Source organism: Bufo bufo, chromosome 1 (genome assembly GCF_905171765.1).
Source record: "Bufo bufo chromosome 1, aBufBuf1.1, whole genome shotgun sequence".
NCBI classification, from domain to species: Eukaryota; Metazoa; Chordata; class Amphibia; order Anura; family Bufonidae; genus Bufo; species Bufo bufo.
This window is the reverse complement of record NC_053389.1, coordinates 826,540,679-826,562,445: the sequence shown is the minus strand read 5'-3', so window position 1 is coordinate 826,562,445 and position 21,767 is coordinate 826,540,679. Positions and strand designations below refer to the sequence as shown.

General features: G+C 43.0%; 1 protein-coding gene across 1 annotated transcript in view; it reads left to right on the top strand.

Moving 5' to 3' along the window:
* LOC120989776 overlaps positions 1-21,767 on the top strand; it is a 69,589-nt gene that overhangs the window by 13,529 nt on the left and 34,293 nt on the right. The window contains exon 3 of the mRNA XM_040418098.1: positions 9,801-10,094. Coding sequence (XP_040274032.1) covers positions 9,801-10,094 — 294 coding nt within the window. The remainder of the gene's footprint in view (positions 1-9,800; positions 10,095-21,767) is intronic.

The following is a 21,767-nucleotide window of genomic DNA, read 5'->3' as shown; positions in this document are numbered from 1 at the left end:
TCTTCCAAGAAGTAAGGCTATTGGAGCTTCTGGGTTGAGATGGTATCAGGTGAGCTATACGCCTCAGGTGGGGGTAGTATGCCACTACCTCTGGTTGTCAGGAATGTGATTGTATTCCAGTACGGTTGGCTGCATATGTCCTTAAGGAGTAGGGAGAACCGGGCTCTACAATTTTGAAGGTGTCGAAGAAGGTGGATTTAGCTACAGTTGCGAGAAAAAGTATGTGAACCCTTTGGAATTATATGGATTTCTGCACAAATTGGTCATAAAATGTGATCTGATCTTCATCTAAGTCACAACAATAGACAATCACAGTCTGCTTAAACTAATAACACACAAATAATTAAATGTTACCATGTTTTTATTGAACACACCATGTAAACATTCACAGTGCAGGTGGAAAAAGTATGTGAACCCCTAGACTAATGACATCTCCAAGAGCTAATTGGAGTGAGGTGTCAGCCAACTGGAGTCCAATCAATAAGATGAGATTGGAGGTGTTGGTTACAGCTGCCCTGCCCTATAAAAAACACACTCCAGTTCTGGGTTTGCTTTTCACAAGAAGCATTGCCTGATGCGAATGATGCCTCGCACAAAAGAGCTCTCAGAAGACCTACGATTAAGAATTGTTGACTTGCATAAAGCTGGAAAGGGTTATAAAAGTATCTCCAAAAGCCTTGCTGTTCATCAGTCCACGGTAAGTCAAATTGTCTATAAATGAAGAAAGTTCAGCACTGCTGCTACTCTCCCTAGGAGTGGCTGTCCTGTAAAGATGACTGCAAGAGCACAGCGCAGACTGCTCAATGAGGTGAAGATCAGCTAAAGACTTACAAAAGTCTCTGGCATATGCTAACATCCCTGTTAGCGAATCTACGATACGTAAAACACTAAACAAGAATGGATTTCATGGGAGGATACCACAGAGGAAGCCACTGCTGTCCAAAAAAAACATTGCTGCACGTTTACAGTTTGCAGAGTAGCACCTGGATGTTCCACAGCAGTACTGGCAAAATATTCTGTGGACAGATGAAACCAAAGTTGAGTTGTTTGGAAGAAACACACAACACTATGTGTGGAAAAAAGAGGCACAGCACACCAACATTAAAACCTCATCCCAACTGTGAAGTATGGTGGTGGGGGCATCATGTTTTGGGGCTGCTTTGCTGCGTCAGGGCCTGGACGGATTGCTATCATCGAAGGAAAAATGAATTCCCAAGTTTATCAAGACATTTTGCAGGAGAACTTAAGGCCATCTTTCCACCAGCTGAAGCTCAACAGAAGATGGGTGTTGCAACAGGACAACGACCCAAAGCATAGAAGTAAATCAACAACAGACAGGCTTAAACAGAGGAAAATACGCCTTCTGAAGTGGCCCAGTCAGAGTCCTGACCTCAACCCGATTGAGATGCCGTGGCATGACCTCAAGAAAATGATTCACACCAGACATCCCAAGAATATTGCTGAACTGAAACAGTTCTGTAAAGAGGAATGGTCAAGAATTACTCCTGACCATTGTGCACGTCTGATCTGTAACTACAGGAAATGTTTGGTTGAACTTATTGCTGCCAAAGGAGGTTCAACCAGTTATTAAATCCAAGGGTTCACATACTTTTTCCACCTGCACTGTGAATGTTTACATGGTGTGTTCAATAAAAACATGGTAACATTTAATTATTTGTGTGTTATTAGTTTAAGCAGACTGTGATTGTCTATTGTTGTGACTTAGATAAAGATCAGATTACATTTTATGACCAATTTGTGCAGAAATCCATATTGTTCCAAAGGGTTCACATACTTTTTCTTGCAACTGTAAAGACCTGTTGCTTTGATCATCTAAGATTGCATATACCTTGATTGCCTTATCTCGGTGACCGACCGGATAAACTCTGACAAGTCCTTTACAGATCTCCGTACAATGAGAAGTGACTACTGCGGTGTCTATGTCAATGTCTATCTGCTTCCCATCATGCTCCTCTGCTTGGGGTGATACCTGAGATGGTGATCCAGGGTGTAAAGCCGTGTTGTGTTCTGTGCTACCGCATTCTGTGCCAATCAAAGGATGACCTATAGTGTCCGGAATTGATTCAATTACCCACAATGTAGGGATCTACATTGATAAGACACTGAGAGATTTCGTAGTCTCTCTTCCTTGGTATATTAGGGATACCTCTGATCTAATAAAAAAACTTGATGTCCTGACGGTGGATGACAATATCTTACTGGCCTCAATTGACGTCGAAGCCCTTTAGAGTAACATCCCTCATGACAAAGGGCTTATGGCAATACAACACTATCTGAAAACAAGGGCACACATTGCAATCCCCATAATGAACTGATATTGCGTCTATTGGACTTTGTCCTCAAACATAATTACTTTCTCTTCAATTCTAAGTACTTCCACTAGCTCAGGGGCACTGCCAACCTGTTCCTGGGATGGTGGGAGGATACCGTGATATTCACTGAAGAGAATAAATGGACGTCCTACATAAGCTTTTGGGGTCATTTTATTGATTATGTTTTTATTTTATGGAATGGCCCAATGGACGCTTTCAGGGATTTTATAAAAGATATCAATAATAACAACATTGTGATGCATTTTACCTCTGAGATTAATGAAAAACAGATGGCGTTCCTTGATCTAGACATCTATCTTGACCACAGACAAATATATATTGTATTTACAGAAAACCCACTGCAATGTATAGTCTCTTCAGATGGGACAGTTACCATCCTTTCAGTCTCAGAAGTGGTATATCAAAAGGGCAATACTTGTGGGTACGTAGAAACTGCTCAAAAGTAGATGATTTTCACCGCCAGGCCAAAGAGCTACAGGGTAGATTCCTGAGGAAAGGTTATCCACCAAGAGTGCTCAAAGGTGCCTATAAGAATGCCCTGAGTAAAGATAGGACTGAATTACTATAGCCACATCGAAATACAGAGAGCAACGAGTCTAAAACCGAAAAATGTACTCGAATTATAGGCACTTTTGATGATCAACACAAAAAAATACGAGGTATCCTCTTCAAATACTGGGATCTCCTAAAAATTGACCCAGATATAAAAGAAGTGATATTGAATCACCCTGCCATAACCTTCAGAAGAGGTAGATCCCTTAAAGATTGATTTGTGCATAGTCACTATGTACCAGCAAGTAGATCGGATACTTGGCTGCAGAGAAGACCATGTGGCATGCATAGATGTGGGGGCTGTATAGCCTGCCCGTTTATACATGCCACAAAGAGCTTTATTAGTACAACCACACAGAGATCATATGACATCAGAAACTATGCCAATTGTAAAAGCATGGGAGTGGTGTACCTTTGCACATGTTCCTGCCCACTACAATATGTGGGCAAAACTAGTAGAGAGATACGGAGACGCATAGGTGAACTTCTAGGTGATATTAGGTACAAACAGGACACCTCTATTGCACGTCATGTTCATGAAAAATATTTAGGAAATCCGAATTGCCTTAAGTTTTTTGTGTTATTGAACTGATATGTCCATCTCACAGAGGGGGTGACATTGATATAAAAAAATACTCCAGAAAGTTTTCTCTAAATACTCACCTGGGGTGCTTCTTAATAGTAGTCATGAATGACTGCTTAGGTCATCTGTCACAAAGTGTTTGTATTTGGCCGGAAAGGCCTAACATTTATATTGTTTCATCATTTTGGGGCATATCGGGGTTGAGATTCCTTAGTCAATTGACAAGGACTCCTCCCTAGTCCCCAGCAATTATATAGACCAACATCAGCCTGCCAAATCTTTTGGGGAATTATGGGTTAAATGTAATCATTACTTGAACCCATACCCACCTCCATAATCTATATGTAACGGAACTCCTGGCACCCCGACCGGGTACCTCCGTTGATAGATGCTCCTAGTGCTTTCCGAGGATTCCAAGCACTCCACTTGACACCGTACGCACTGCAGACCCCACGAACCGCCGAAGCTTAATTGAGGTCTCACCGTCTCCTACCCACCCTGGACCTACGACAAGGCTCCAGGCTCCAGTGGGTGAACCTCTCCTAAAACCATAGAGCAGGAACAGCTCTTACAAGAGCTAGTAGTAAAGCCAGGAGAGTATAGCAAATCTTCAGCGTATAGCAATCCCCCAGTGTTGATCAGTTACCCAAACACCAGCCTCAACATGATGAAGGATAAAACAGGCACTGTTTTATTGAGGGCTACCCGCCCGTATTTATGCAGGTCCCCATCTGGTGGACACGCCCCTAGGGGACCAGAAGGAAGACTGTGACACAGGACAGATATGCAGCAACTCAGGATACACAGACACAACACATCCCCACAATGCATCATGGTTTCCTCCTCTCTGCCCTGGAGACACCCGAGGAGTAATTCAATTATCTCTCAAGACAAAGGGAAATCGCCAATACACATGTGGGGACAACCGGACAGAAATCACCACCCAAACACACAATGTCACACCCCCACAGCAAACACAGACATTTAACATATCCCCAGATAGCTCAAGTCTGAGTGCATATCATTAGGTGAATGGCACTCAGAATACACAAAAACAATAAAATTAGCTATCTGGGTCCCCTCACATAACAAAATACAATTCCAAAGACAGATTTAAGCTGTGCGGCCGGTCTGTCTTCTCCTTTAAAGTTAGTATGGGCCATAATCCTGAGGCAAGAGGCTGGTAGCCAGGCCCCTCCGAAACCCAGTGGCGAGGTTGGTTTCGCCACACTATATATGATACATAAATTAAGGCCTTCCTTTTCTACAAAACATTCTGAGTATAAATTTATACTCATCTCCATTACTAATATCTATAGTGTCCTATTAATGACTGTCCAGTATGGAATGGCCTTTCCGCTGCTGATTATATTGTTACCTAGCGCATATGTATTATCCACATCAGTTCTATCTGCCAGACCGGCGCTTCTGCGCATGCGCAGGATATCGGCAAGTGTATAGTTAACATAAACCATTGACGCATGCGCAGAATAAAATAGCGTCCTTACGTCAACATTAGAGTCATCGGCGGTATACGCCTCTTGTTTTGTGCGCGTGCACCAGATGATGACTGGCGCACACGCGTCCACATGATAAATGATGATATGCAATAACTATGTACGCATAGTATACTCACAACGGCATTTCGTCAGTGCGCTGCAATGCGCACTGTCGTGACTCACACGCCAATCTGATAGGTACAGTGGAGGTGGGAGGGATATTTAAACCCCAGCTTGGGCAGCCATACGCTGCTGCAAGCCACTCATCTAATGGCTGGATCATCTTTTCCAGCACCACCGTGCATGACGAATATAGTCCCCTGATGAACCTCTTCATTTCAAAGGGGAAACGCGTCGGGATGAAAAGCTTTTTAATTTTTGACTAGGATTACCACCATCATTCTCAAGTCCGCAAACCGCGGATGCTCAAAAAACGGAAGTATAAAAATATGGAAAAAGTTGCCATTTACAGAGATATTTCTCACACATAGTATGGGTATATGTAAAAATACACCCCAAAACATATTGCCCTACTTCTCCTGAGTACGGCGATACCACGTGTGACACTTTTTTGCAGCCAAGATGCGCAAAGGGGCCCAAATTCCAATGAGTACTTTTAGGATTTCACAGGGCATTTTTACGCATTTGTATTCCAAATTATGTCTCACGCTTTAGGGCCCCTAAAATGCCAGGGCAGTATAAATACCCCACAAGTGACCCCATTTTGGAATGAAGACACCCCAAGGTATTTCGTGAGGGGCATGGCGAGTTCATGTAAAATTAAATTTTTTGTCACAAGTTAGTGGAATATGAGACTTTGTAAGAAATAAAATAAAAATAAAAAATCTATTTCCGCTAACTTGTGCCAAAAAAAAAATCTTCTATGAACTCGCCATGCCCCTCATGGGGGTGTCTTCTTTCCAAAATGGGGTCACTTGTGGGGTATTTATACTACCCTGGCATTTTAGGGGCCCTAAAGCGTGAGAAGTAGTTTGGAATCCAAATGCGTAAAAATGCCCTGTAAAATCCTAAAGGTACTCATTGGAATTTGGGCCCCTTTGTGCACCTAGGCTGCAAAAAAGTGTCACACATGTGGTATCGCCGTACTCAGAAGAAGTAGGGCAATGTGTTTTTTTGGGGTGTATTTTTACATATACCCATACTGTGTGTGAGAAATATCTCTGTAAATGACGACAACTTTTTAAAAAAATTTATACAAAGTTGTCCATTTACAGAGATATTTCTCTCACCCAGCATGGGTATATGTAAAATGACACCCCAAAACATATTGCCCTACTTCTTCTGAGTACGGCGATACCAGATGTGTGACACTTTTTTGCAGCCTAGGTGCGTAAAGGGGCCGAAAGTCCAACGAGTACCTTTAGGCTTTACAGGGTTGCTCACAATTTAGCCCCGCCCAAAATGCCAGAACAATAAACACACCCCACAAATGACCCCATTTCGGAAAGTAGACACCCCAAGGTATTCACTGAGGGGTATAGTGAGTCCGTGGGAGATTTTTTTTTTTTATTGCCAGAAGTTAGCAGAAATGGAAACTTTATATATATTTTTTTTCCTCAGAAAGTGTAATTTTCCGCTAACTTGTGAAAAATAAATAAATCATACATAAACTCACCATGCCCCTCCGCGAATACTTTGGGGTGTCTTCTTTATAAAATGGGCGTCATTTGGGCGGTATTTATACTATTCTGGCATTCTAGCACCTCAAGAAACATGACAGGTGCTCAGAAAGTCAGAGCTGCTTCAATATGCGGAAATTTACATTTTTGTACCATAGTTTGTAAACGCTATAACTTTTGCGCAAACCAATAAATATACACTTATTGCATTTTTTTTAATCAAAGACATGTAGAACAATAAATTCTGACACAAACTTGTATAGAAATGTAATTATATTTGAACAATTTTACCAGAAAAAGTTAAAAATACACTTTTTTTGAGAAAATTGCAGTCTATTTTGATTAATATCAGAAAAACGAAAAATCTCAGCAGCAATCAAATACCACCAAAAGAAAGCTGTATTTGTGAGAAGAAAAGGAGGTAAAATTCATTTGGATGCCAAGTTGCATGACCGAGCAATAAACCGTTAAAGTTGTGAAGTTCCGATTTGTAAAAAAAAGGGCCTGGTCACTAGGGGGTATAAACCTGTGGTCCTTAAGTGGTTAAGTGGGATTTTAATAATAATTAAACGTTATGTTTTAAAGGGGAAATATTTCTTGCTCAGTGATATTGCATTATGTGCATGTCACAATGACCATACAATTCCTGGCGAAGTGCGATGTAGTGCAGCACCTGAAGCAGATGTTTCCTTTGAGGAATTCTTTGCAGTCCTCTAAAGTCTTTTCCCTGAAGGCTCTGAATTTTAGTAGAGAATGTGGTTTCTTGTGCAGGGGGCATTCTTTGGTAAGATCTTTGTGTTTGTTCTCTTCTTGAGAAGACTTAAATGGCCTGTAAGGAGAACCTGTTGCGGCAACGTTAGTTTTGTGGACTGCCACAGTTTTTTTTATGAGGTTTGACACCAGGGGTAGTGGGACATGACAATGTAAAGTCAAAACTGGGATTGTTTCTGATCCTTGCCTGTTAAATAACAAAGTCTATAAACACCACGAAGGGGGGGAATGGTACATTATGAAACTTTTTATAATGGGAACCATGCGTGATCCACTTCTCTTGTAGATTAAAATGGAGTTTTTGAACAATCGGATTGACACCTCTGGTGGTGTCCAGAAATGCTAGCCCTGGCAGCTCTCCTTCTGCCTGAGCAATCTGTACCTTTATCAATAAGTCACAGAATTCCCTGAGCTTCTGGTAACCTCTACCGACTATTCTTTTATATAAAGCATTTCTATAGCTTCTATTGACCCATAACGCTCATCTAGTCTTTCCCACACCATCTTTAAGCCTTTGCCCGGATAGTTTATGCTAATGTCTCTGATTCTTTTGGTGTGTTCAGCAGACTCGCTTCCGAGCCACTTTACCAAGAGACCTAACTCCTCATTACAGGAAAGATCTAAGTCCCTGATGGTGTTCTGGAAGGAGGCTCGCCATGTCCTGTAGTTCTCGGGGCGATCGGTGAACTTTTTAAGTCCTTTGGTAACCAGCTCCTGTTTAGCAAAGAACTTAGCGAAGTCCAAGGTAACCTGGTTAGCGCCAATACTACCAGGTGTGTTGTTGTCATGCTGCATGTGTGGTGTATCACCATACCTTTTAGGGATTTCTCGCTTAGGGAAGTCTGTATAATACCGTTCTGACGCGAAGGTTGTCCCTTTAAGTCAAAGAGAAGGTTGTAGCTTTCGTTCTGTAGGGCGGTAGTTGTGGTCAGCATCGTATTGTCGCATACCGTCCGTCCTGCCCGAGGTACTGTGGATCAAAGTAGGATCTTTGACACTCTGTATAGGCTGGATGATATACTGGATCATAGTTGTCATCTGTCTTGGGATGCTGATGGATATATTCTGAGATGCGCTGTGCTGGATCTTGTTGATCTAGGTCTGGCCCAAGTACTTTGCTGTGTTTCTTGGATCCGGGGAACTCCATGGCTTCTAGGAACTATGCTTTGGCTATTGAGGCTGCCGCTTCTTTCTCTGCTGTGAGTTTTTCCAGTGATGCTTGCAGGCATGCTCTCTCCTTTTCCAGTGTCACTTGCAGGCATGCTCTCTCCTTTTCCAGTGACTCTTGCAGTGATGCTTACAGGCATGCTGTCTCTTTCTTTGGTTTCACCTCTTGTGCAGCAAAAGAAGACCTTACTTTTGCAGCCTCATCTTCTGCACAGACGAGAGCAGCCATTTCTCTTATTGAGGACTTGCTAGAGCAGCTTGCTCATGATCTAGTCCTGCATGATGATGCCTGGCTAGCGGACATTGTGTGCCTTTTGCAAGCTGCTTAATGTCTCTGTGTGGACTCAGTCTATGTAGAGACCGACATCAGTGTGGCCTGGATCGTGCTGCACATGCTGGGGGCTGCAATCATGCACGCAGGACCGCGTGGCTGATGGCGGCTCCATATAGTCAGATCCACTATCGCTGGTGACTAGCATCTATTTTACTGTTCTCTCTTCATACATGTTCACACAGTGTGCAGTCTGACATTCAGTATAAACCATTCCTGTCTTCCAAATAGGAGGACTGTTCTTTGTAATCTAACTTTATTGGTCAACAGGATGTACTCTCTACGTGATGCGCGTGAGTGAGAGATTGTACAAGTGTGCGGTAAAACTACAAGAATACAAATAACATGTATAAGTATAATGTATAGAATATCATGTACTGTAACATTGGCATAACACTGAAGCACATGGTAAAAAGGCTGCCTAACATAGGACTACATGTCTAACTATCAGTAGTAACAATTACAACTGACTGAACAGCTCTGTATAACATAATATCCTTGAAACAAAGATAGATCTCTCACCAGATATGCTTTTACAAGGATGGTGGAGTTTAAGAAGGAGATAGGCAGAAGGACAGCTCTGCTGATGTGTCCTGGTGACTGGAGACTTCTCTTTCCCAGGATGCTTTGCACTCCCACAATGTTTTGCACCGCCCACAATGCAGCAGTCATTGTAACAGAAAAAAACAAAGTGTAATACAACTTAACACCGCTAGATGGTGCTATAACCACACTAATCACTACAGAAATACAAAAACTGAGGGAGACATGATCTGTAATGATTCTCAAACTCGGCTGGGTAGAACAATAAAAATTCCTATGGTGAAATACAATATAAAACATGAAAAACATTCCATATATCTCATGATCCTGTCTTTCTTCATTTCTTCCCTCTTTGCACAGACAGGGTAAACTTTATCGGCTTGCACCGATCAGATCTTATTAGACAGATAACAGATGTAGATCCAGTTCTACGTGGTCTCCGGGACCAAGATCTACTGACTGAGGAACAGTACAATGATGTGATGGAAAAGAGAACATCTGAGAAGAAGATGGAAGATCTGTGTGATATCATCAGTCACTGGAAGGACACTGGGAAGTATACGGCATATACACTTCTCAGGAAATACAGTAAAGAATTAATCAAATACTTGGAAGCAGATGAAATTAAGAGAAGATATGGGTTATATCACTGGGGTATGTCTAGAACATTTTGTGACACTTTACATCTGGTTGTCTTCAGATATAAACAAGCAACTGATGGATTCTCTGCAGTAACTGGCAAAGCTTATGTACCAAATTCTCAATCCACTCCTCCTCCCCACTGTGCCAAAGACAAACTGGGATTGGATATTAATTTTAAATTGTGATTGGAAATTAATGTTTAAAGGGCATCTGCCAGCAGATTTGTACCTATGACACTGGCAGACCTGTTCATATGTCCCCACATTGCTGAGAAAAGTGATGTTTTACATGTGCAGATGAGCCTCTAGGAGCAACAGGGGCGTTACCATTACACCTAGAGGCTCTGATCTCTCTGCTACTGCTGCACCCTCTGCACTTTAATTGACAGGACTAGGCACCAAGGGCGCAGCTATAAGAGGTGCAGAGGTAACAGTTGCTACCGGGCCCAGGAGTCTAAAGGGGCCCAAAAACCCTTGTGCGACATAAGAAGTCTCCGGCATTATAGAAAGTGCATGCTATTCAGTGTCAATTAAAGTGCAGCGGGTGTGGTAGTTGGAGAGAACTAAGCCTCTAGGTCTAGGAGTAACGACAACACCTCCTTTGCTCCTAGAGGTTCATTTGCATATATTAAAAATGCATTTTTCTCAGAAATGGGCCTGGAAGGACGAGGAGCAGGAGGAATGCTGTGACCCTTGGCTCCAAGTTATGGTGTCAGACTTAGAAATCACTTCCACATCATCCTGCTGTGACTGAGAGAAGGAGTGAGCCATCTAATCCACAATCTCTTCTTTGTCCCCAATAACGGATCCGTCCCGTTTCAGTTATGCAGGAGCGGACTTCCCTGCGTAACGGAAACGGAACAGATCCATTTTGCAGCCCATAGACTTCTATCATGACAGAATGAATAACAGAATGCCTCTAAAGGCATTCCGTCATAGAATTGCGTTCTGGTCCGTGGTAACGGAATCCATAACGCAATTCACCTTTTACCAGTAAACAAAGCATGAACGAATTTTAAAATATGAAATTCGCTCATCTCTGGTCTGAATACTCATGTATGTGGCTTTTCTAGGGTTTAAATTCATTTTGGGGTGTGATAAAGCAATTGTGATTACTACTTACTGCTGATTAGGTTAGCAATGTTTGGGCTGTGTGTAAATGGGGGCCAATGCACTAAAATGGCGGCTGACCCAGTCATCGGCAGCTATTCTACAGGATGTCAGACTAGGGACTATGGTTCTTCTGCCCAACCTCGAGCCTGTGGATTTGGTGTGAGGCTCCACTTGGTGGGTGCCTGTCCAAAGTGTGGGGCTACTGACCGGGTTAGTTGGTCCTGACCCCCCCCTTCCCCCGATGTCACAGAGGTTTAATCCCTGATAACTCAGTGGAAGGGTGAATCGCTGTCACCTGTGCCATCCTATGTCCTTGCTGGGACTGTACTATATGCTGTGGTACCCTCACCCTGTGTTGTCTGTCTGACTAGTGTTCCATCCACTGGAAAGGAGCACGGGCCCTTTGTGGTCTTTATAAAGATAGCCAAGCCAGATAACGAGAAAACCCATTGACCCCCGTGCATTACCTACAGTAACACACATTCTGTGCATACTTGATATACAGTAAGTAATGAAAAATAGAGAATGATGGTGGGTCTGTGTATGCTCTCTGTAAGTTTGTATATGCCGTATTAAACAGCACTCTGGAAACACAAATTATATAAACTCATGCCATACTCACTATAACATATATACCAGTGCTAATGCTATACTTTGTATATATATATATATATATATATATATATATATATATATGAGGTTCTTGGCAAATTCATTTTGTGCAAAATCACCTTCAACTACAGTAAGGTGACCTCTTTTGGATGGGAACTTACGTTAAATGATACATCTTTTGGTTCCAGCTGGCTCCCAATAAATTTATGAAAGGCAGGTTCCATATATGTACTGAGCCCACTCTGCATCCTACAGATGCTGGAGATTAGCGACTTTTCAAAAATTTTATTCGTCGGTTCGCCTAATTTTTTGGGAAAAATTTGGTTCGATCCGAATAAATTTGCGGCAAATTACGTTAAATAAAACAGCTATTTCCTGGCTGCAGAGAGCCTTTATAGTTGTGTAAAACACTGTGCCTTGTAGTAACACGCAAAGGGAGTGAAACAATACTGTGAGTCCGTATGACATTCAGATGACAGACGTCGCTCTTAGAATCCCTTCACACTTCACTTATTTGGGCAGTTACGGGGCCAAAACTGACCATATAACTCAAGTGTGAACTCAGCCTTACAGGTTGATGTTAGCGTCTAGAAGAAGCGCACTCCTTTTACACCTTCGTCAGCTGATTCCACATAGATGTCTACAGAACCTGTTCTATTAAACACTTATACAAGTAGAGCCCCCGACAGAGTGGAGAGGGTGTCAGCAGTAAGTTTGTGTTGACGTCACTGATTATTTTGCCCTTCCTCTGATCCATCAGAACAATAACCCCAAAAAACGGATCCTGTCTGTGGAGCATCCGCCTTCCCTCGGTCAGCATTTGGTCAGTAATCCATCAGTATTACTAAAAAAAACAGGAGTGGATCCAAAACAGAGATGACACATGAATGGAATATTTGCATGTCTTCTGTGTTTTGTACCCACTCCTGCTTTTGGCTGCCAAATTACAAGCCAATTCCTTTTTTTTTTTTTTTGAATGGGGGAGAAAAAAAACAACATTTATTTAACAAACAGGATATTAACACACATATAATACAACACAGAAGAGGCAAAACCACAAGATTTAAAAGACAAACTGAAAAAACAAAGAATGGATTGACGACCAGTGTCAGGGTGACCACGATGGTCATGCATATTGATCAAGAAATGGACGAAGGTATGGCTGATAACTGGAGGACAGTCCAGCAAACAAGCCAACTCCATCTCATTCCGTGACGACCTGGGTTGCTGATAAGTGGATTCTAAAGTGTCTGAAGAAATGCAAGTAAAGACATTGGAATAAATTGTCCACTTCCTGAACGTGACCTTGGACTTTGATTTATGAATATCATTCCATAAAGTCTTGAAGTCCTCTGCGTGGATGGCATAAGAAATGTCCATGCGAGGTTTGACGGGCACAGAGAAAACAAGCTCCGTGGCCGATACTAATCCAGACTAGTGTTGATCGAGCATGCTCTGCACATGGCGGTATTCGGCTGAATAACGCATGTGCTCGAGCGCAATGCACTAGTCTCCTCCCGCAACTTTTCTTGGCTGCTACGCAGCCAAAAAACGTGCGGGTGGGTACTGCCCTCACTGTAATGCTGGAGCAATGTTGGTTACTGGCATTACAGTGATTGGCTGGCCGGAACGTGTCATTGGGTGCTATATAGCACCCGATGACGCATGTTCGGCTCAGTCTTAGTCAGGGAGAGCTGTACTAAGGAATGGACATGTAGGGAGTGATATACAAATATTTTATTAGAAATACTTTCAGAGACCCAAAAGTTCTTTTAAGGACGATTGTTATGTGTGTGGCAGCAAGATATATTTTTAGCGCAACCTGCGCTAAATAGTGTGCAATAATTGGGCACCCATTAGCTGCGCCACATCTCCTGGGTAAAGTGTGCACATCCAAAAAATATCTGTGACATACAGTGTCCTTTTTCCGTAGACGGTGTCTGCTGCGGACAGTGACATTAGCTGCGCCACATCTGCTGGTGGTAACTCTCCTGTATAACGTTTCCTCATCCCAAATACCTGTGACATTCCCTGAAATTTTTTATTAGCCGCTGGTGACAGCATTGACATTATCTGCAGGATATCTTCTGTGTGACATTTCCACATCACAAATACCTTTTTAAATTTGTTTCTGCATACACTTCCAAATCCTACACTACTGTACGTGTGACAGACTTTTAATCATATTTAACATTTAATATGAAGAAGGCGAGCAGTAAGGGACGGGGCAGTGGCCGTGATGCTGATGGTGCACGCAGAGGCCGTGAAACTGTGCCTGCTGCCAGAGTACAAGAAAAACAATCATCCACAATACCTAACTTCACATCCCAGTTTGCAGGGTGGCACAGGACACCACTCTTAAAGTCAGATCAGTGCGACCAGGTGGTCAGTTGGATTGCAGCAGATAATGCTTCCAGTCGGTTAAGCACCACCCTGTCTTCCACCAAGTCCAGTCTCAGTAGCCATGAGTCTGGTCAACACAATCCTCACCCTGATCCTCTTTCCTCCCACCATGGAGAGTCTGGGAAAACAAGTGATCCCACACTCGGATATTCCGAGGAGCTCTTTTCAGCACCATTCCTTAATTTGGCCCTCTCGACAAGCATGCTTGAAGAGAGACAGATCTTGTGCCCTGATTCCCAAATTCTTGAGCATCCACAGTCACAAGAAGATGATGGTGGGGAACGGCAATTACTGTTTAATGAGGTGGATGATGATGAGACACAGTTACCAATGCGTCAACCGCAATTACTGTCTCAAGATGTTGATGAAGAGGATGAGACACAGTTGTTAATCACTAAGGTTGTGGTTAGGTCAACAAGTCAGGAGGATGAACAGAGTGAGGAAGTGGAAGAGGAGGTGGTGGACGATGAAGTCACTGACCCAACCTGGGAAGGTGGAAAACCAAGCGAGAACAGCAATACAGAGGCGGAGAGATCTGCTGCACCGCAGCAGGCTGGAAGAGGCAGTGGGGTGGCAAAAGGGAGAAGGCGGGCCACACCAAACAGGCCCGCAATTGTTCCAAGGAGCACCCCCTTGTGTAAATATCCCATGCCAAGGGGTAGGTACTCCCCTATATGGCGCTTTTTTGAGGAAAGTGCGGACGACAAAAGAATAGTAGTTTCTAACCTGTGCCATACCAAAATGAGCCTGGGCGTGAACACTAGCAACCTCAGCACCACAAGCATGATCCGCCACATGAAATCCAAGCACCGTAATAAGTGGAACAAATGCCTGGGTCCACAATCTGTGTCTGCGGGTCACACCACTGCCTCCTCTTTCCCTGTGTTACGTGCTCGCCAATCCTCTGCCCGGATGCCTCCCGCCCTGCACCTGGACCTTCGAAAGTACCATCAGCGACCACATCCACTTCCGTGTCCCAGTGCAGCGTACAAATGTCCTTTACCCAGAGATTTTAACGCAAGAGCAAATACCCAGCCACCAACCCACAGGCCATAGCACTAAATGTGCAACTTTCCAAATTACTGGCCCTGGAAATGTTGCCATTTAGGCTTATGGACACTGAGGCCTTCCGCAGCCTGATGTCGTCGGCCGTCCCGCGTTACGCAGTCCCCAGCCACCACCATTTTTCAAGTTGTGCCGTGCCGCCTTACACCAACATGTGTCCTGTAACATCACACGTGCCCTGACCAATGCAGTTACTGGGAAGGTCCACTTAACCACGGACACATGGACAAATGCATTCGGTCAGGAATGCTACATTTCCCTGATGGAACACTGGGTGAACGTTCTGGAAGCCAGAAGAGAGTCATACCCTGAGATGGCACAGGTGCTACCGACGCCAAGGATTGCGGTCCCTATGTCGATCATGGTTTCTGCCAGAACCAACTTTAGTGGCTCCAACCGCCACTTCGCCTCCTCCTCCACTTCCACCTCCAAATTATCCACGTGCAGCACCAGTCAGCCTTCAGCCGGTAGCTGGAAGCAGTGTAGCACTGCAGTGGAAAAGTGGCAATAAGCCATGCTGAAGCTGATATGCTTAGGGGACAAGCAGCACACCGCCGCAAAGCTATGGCAGGGGATAAGAAACCAGACTGAGCTGTGGCTCTCGTCACTCAAACTAGAACTAGATGCACACACGTTACACTGGAGATGTTGCACTGGTAATGTCACTGTCAGAGGCGGACACCATCTATTAAAAAATAATATTGGATGTCACAGATACATTTTTTTAGCGCACACGTTACACGGCAGATGTGGCGCTGGTAATGTCACTGTCCGCAGCAGACACCATCTACGGAAAAAGTACACTGGATGTCAGATATTTTTTGGGATGCGCACATTTTACACTGGAGATGTGGCACAGCTAATGTCACTGTCTGCAGCGGACACCGTCTATGGATAAAGTACAATGGATGTCACAGATATTTTTTGGATACTTACACTTTTCACAGGAGATGTGGCACAGCTAATGTCACTGTCCACAGCGGACACCGTCTACAGAAAAAGTACACTGGATGTCACTGATATTTTTGGATGCGCACACTTTACACTGGAGATATGGCGCAGCTAATGTCACTGTCCGCAGCGGACACCGTCTACGGAAAAAGTACACAGTATGTCCCAGATATTTTTCAGTTGCATATTAGTGTGGTGCACCATTTGCAGTGATCTATTTACTCTTATATATTCATCCACACATTTTTTCATCTTGTGTAGGATGTTTTTGTGGAACATGTGGTCCGCTGCCGGCATCCTCCATTGTATGCATTTTTGCTGGGGATGATCTGCTCCCCCGGTTATAAATACGCTACAGTATTTGGGGTTTGAGCATTTCCTCGCATTAAGGCCACTCTATTCTGTGATTTTTCTTGATATGTGTTGAATGTGCGGATGCTTATCGTTGGTAACATTCTAGTGCACCTGGTAGCCTGTGTCACATGGCCTGCTATAGGTGGGGCTTGCAGCCTACTCCCATTGTATTAGTGATCTTACTTTGGAGGTATGTGGGAGTTTGGCTGTGAGTCGGACCTTGGCACCTATCGGACAGTGTCCACACACTATAGGTAGGATAGCGGAGAGTCCTGCGCTACACTGAGATACCTTGGCAGGGTGAGAGGGCTTAGATTTCTTCCTGACAGGAATATATTGGCTAAAATATGATTTTTTAACATCAGTGTGAGGGTTTGCCTTGTATTGTCAGTTGCATATTAGTGTGGTGCACTATTTACTCTTATACATTAAGATCGGCCCATACAGCAAAAGGAGGTGTACAATCAATCCATCAATTTTCCCTAAAAAAGCCTGTTTCACAGAAAAAAATTATTTGCTTCACCGCTGTTTACTGCTCCTGAAATAAAATTGGGGCAACCAGCTTCAGCTTCCTCCAATTGTGTATGCTTACGGAGTTCTTTTATTATGGCTTTGCACAGGGAGCAAAAATGTTACGCTTAATTCTGAATGGAACTCATGATCTTAAGAAACTGGACTTGGACTCCAAAGTAAAGGCTCTCCTGTCATGTCTTGTGTGCTGTGGAGATCGAATGCAGACGGAGTAGATAAAATCACATGAATATTTTCAACTTACTAAAGCTGTTTGATTTAATTGTGAATAGATGGTAAAGGCAAAGTCTGCTGGTGTGTTGTCATCAGCGTCTTCATAATGTTTACTGCAGGACTCAGGATGACGTAATTCGGTCCATCTAGCAAAAGGAGGTCTATAATCACCCATGAAATTTCCTAAAAAAAAGCCTGTTTCATAGAAACAAATTCACCACTAGGTAATTCGGTCCATACAGCAAAATGAAGTGTACAGTCACCCATTAATTTTCCCCAGAAAAGCCTGTTTCACATAACAAATTTCACTACTACGTAATTCGGCCCATACGGCAATAGGTGTACAATAACTCATCAGTTTTCTTGAAAAAAACATGCTTGAAATTATAAAAGTCACCACTACGTAATTTAGCCCATACAACAAAAGGAGGTGTACAATCACCCATCAATTTTCACAAAAAAAGCCTGTTTCACATAGAAAATTTCACAACTACCAAATTCGGTCCATAAAGCAAAAGGTGATGTACAAAAACCCATCAATTTTCCCGAAAAAAGCCTGTTTGACATAAAAAAAATTCACCACCACCTAATTCGGTCCATACAAAAAAAAAAACACAGAATAGAGTATGACTTATTGATGGGTGATTGTATATACCCCCGTATCCTAAAGGAATTAAGTAATGTCATAGCCAGACCCTTATTTCTGATATTTGCAGACTCTATACTGACAGGGAATGTCCCACAGGATTGGCGCGTGGCATATGTGGTGCCAATATTCAAAAAGGGGCCAAAAACAGAGCCTGGAAACTATAGGCCGGTAAGTTTAACATCTGTTGTGGGTAAACTGTTTGAAGGTTTTCTGAGAGATGCTATATTAGAGCATCTCAACGGAAATAAGCAAATAACGCCATATCAGCATGGCTTTGTGAGGGATCGGTCATGTCAGACTAATTTAATCAGTTTCTATGAGGAGGTAAGTTCTAGACTTGACAGCGGCGAATCAATGGATGTCGTATATCTGGACTTCTCCAAAGCATTTGACACTGTACCGCATAAAAGGTTAGTATATAAAATGAGAATGCTCGGACTGGGAGAAAACATCTGTATGTGGGTAAGTAACTGGCTCAATGATAGAAAACAGAGGGTGGTTATTAACGGTACACACTCAGATTGGGTCACTGTCACTAGTAGGGTACCTCAGGGGTCAGTATTGGGCCCTATTCTCTTCAATATATTTATTAATGATCTTGTAGAAGGCTTGCATAGTAAAGTATCAATTTTCGCAGATGACACTAAACTGTGTAAAGTAATTTACACTGAAGAGGACAGTATACTACTACAGAGGGATCTGGATAGATTGGAGGCTTGTGGTTCAAATAAAAGAAAAGGTGTCCCGTGGCGCAAAAACCACCCAATAGTTGGAGTGATATTGGTTGATATTTATTTGAGCAAGGGGTACCTGGAATACGTACAGATTGGAGGCTTGGGCAGATAAGTGGCAGATGAGGTTTAACACTGAGAAATGTAAAGTTATGCACATGGGAAGGAATAATGCAAGTCACCCGTACATACTAAATGGTAAAACACTCGGTAACACTGACATGGAAAAGGATCTAGGAATTTTAATAAACAGCAAACTAAGCTGTAGAAACCAGCGTCAGGCAGCTGCTGCCAAGGCCAATAAGATAATGGGTTGCATCAAAAGGGGCATAGATGCCCGTGATGAGAACATATTCCTACTACTTTACAAATCACTGGTCAGACCACACATGGAGTACTGTGTACAGTTCTGGGCTCCTGTAAACAAGGCAGACATAGCAGAGCTGGAGAGGGTCCAGAGGAGGGCAACTAAAGTAATAACTGGAATGGGGCAACTACAGTACCCTGAAAGATTAACAAAATTAGGGTTATTCACGTTAGAAAAAAGACAACTGAGGGGAGATCTAATCACTATGTATAAATATATCAGGGGTCAGTACAGAGATCTATCCCATCATCTATTTATCCCCAGGACTGTGACTGTGACGAGGGGACATCCTCTGCGTCTGGAGGAAAGAAGGTTTGTACACAAACATAGAAGAGGATTCTTTACAGTAAGAGCAGTGAGACTATGGAACTCTCTGCCTGAGGAGGTGGTGATGGTGAGTACAATAAAGGAATTCAAGAGGGGCCTGGATGTATTTCTGGAGTGTAATAATATTACAGGCTATAGCTACTAGAGAGGGGTCGTTGATCCAGGGAGTTATTCTGATTGGAGTCGGGAAGAAATTTTTTATTCCCCTAAAGTGGAGAAAATTGGCTTCTACCTCACAGGGTTTTTTGCCTTCCTCTGGATCAACTTGCAGGATAACAGGCCGAACTGGATGGACAAATTTCTTTTTTCGGCCTTATGTACTATGTTACTATGTTACTATGTATATTACCTTTTGCTATATGGACCGAATTAGGTGGTGGTGAAATTTTTAAACTTTTTTGGGGGGTAAAATTGATGAGTGATTAATCACCTCCTTTTGCTGTATGGGCCGATCTACATAATGGTGAAATTTTTTATGTCAAACAGCCTTTTTTCTGGAAAATTGATGGGTGATTGTACACCTCCTTTTGCTATATGGGCCAAATTACATATTTTTTATGTAAAACAGGCTTTTTTTTAGATAATTTGTCTGTGATTGTACACCTCCTTTTGCTGTATGGACTGAATTAGGTTGTGGGGAAATTTTTTATGTCAAACAGGCTTTTTTCGGTAAAATTGATGGGTGATTGTACACATCCTTTTGCTGTATGGGCCGAATTATGTAGTGGTGAAATTTTTTATTTCAAACATGTTTTTTTTCAGAAAAATTGATGGGTGATTGTACACCTTTTGCTATATGGGACGAATTACGTAGTGGTGAAATTTTTTATGTGAAACAGGTTTTTTTGGGGGGAAAATTGATAGGTGATTGTACACCTTTTGCTATATGGGACGAATTACGTAGTGGTGAAATTTTTTATGTGAAACAGGTTTTTTGGGGGGGGAAATTGATAGGTGATTGTACACCTACTTTTGCTGTATGGGCCGAATTACGCAGTGGTGAAATTTTTAATTTCAAAGCAAACTCTGCTGCTCTTTATCTCTTGTAAAGTCAATGTCTCAAACTATGCCCCTGTCGTGATTTACACCAAATACATTATTTTCATGTAGAAATCCAAGAATTATGTTGGAGGCATGTAGTGTATGCAAGCCATGTGTGACCCCTCTCATCACTTTTATGCTGTTCTGCACCTGGTTTGCCTGGGCAAACAAATTCACATAGGGGAGGAAATGCTCCGTGTCCTTCATCAAGAAATCAAATCCTGGCTTTCTACGCGACAACTCAAAATAGGAACCATGGTGACCGACAATGGGAAGAACAATACAGCGCTGCGTCAAGGAGAGCTCAGCCATGCGCCCTGCATGGAACACGTGTTCAATCTGGTTGTCAAGCAGTTCCTGAAGTCTTCCACCCATCTGCAAGACATCCTAAAAATGGCTGGGATACTTTGCATGCACTTTAGTCACTCATACACCACAAACCACAACCTCCTTGAGCTGCAGTGGCAGAACTGCATCCTCCAACATAAGCTGATATGGGACATTTCCAACCATTGGAACTCCACCCTCCATATGTTGGACAGACTGTACAAACATAGAAAGGCAATAAACGACTTCCTGATGATCCAAGCAGACAGGATTACTCCCCTGTGTAACTTCGATGTCAGCCAGTGGCAGATCATGCGTGACACCTGCCATTTGCTCAGGCCCTTTGAGGAGTCCACGTTATTTGTCAGTCGCCAGGACTACGGGATAAACAACGTCATTCCACTGCTTCATGTTCTGGAACAGATCCTGGTAAATCTGGCTTTTCATGGGACTGAAGATATGGCACCTAGAAAGATGGCAGCAGAGTTTGGTACATTTGTTTGTTAAGATCTCTGTTTACAGTCAGTGAACGGGAACATCATTTATTGCAAGGATACGCAAACATCTTAACCCCCAGAAGTAGGTCATCGGCACGAAGGAGCAGTAATTTTTATAGCTCAAGGTATCTTCCTGGAAGTTTGACCTCTGCAAGTCGACTGTCTGCATTGAGAAGCTTTCTAAAAGAATAATCCCGCAGTGCACCCCCTTGGAGGAAACTCTTGATCTGGCACAGGCTGCTTTGCTCCTTCAAAAACAATGGACTCTGCACAGCGTGACACTGATGTATAATTTCTCATACACCAGACTGAAAGAGTATTCCAAGCACCTGTCTGCCCACATAGCTGCTGAGAAGCAGACGGGGCTTGCCATTGAAGAGGGCTCAGAGCTGAACCTAAAAGCCAAATTTTCCGGTTTACCTGGACTCAAAGGAAAGGACAGAGCTCCACTGGCTGTGCTCATACAGATTTCATTCAAGCCTCCACTCACCAAGGCAAGCACAGA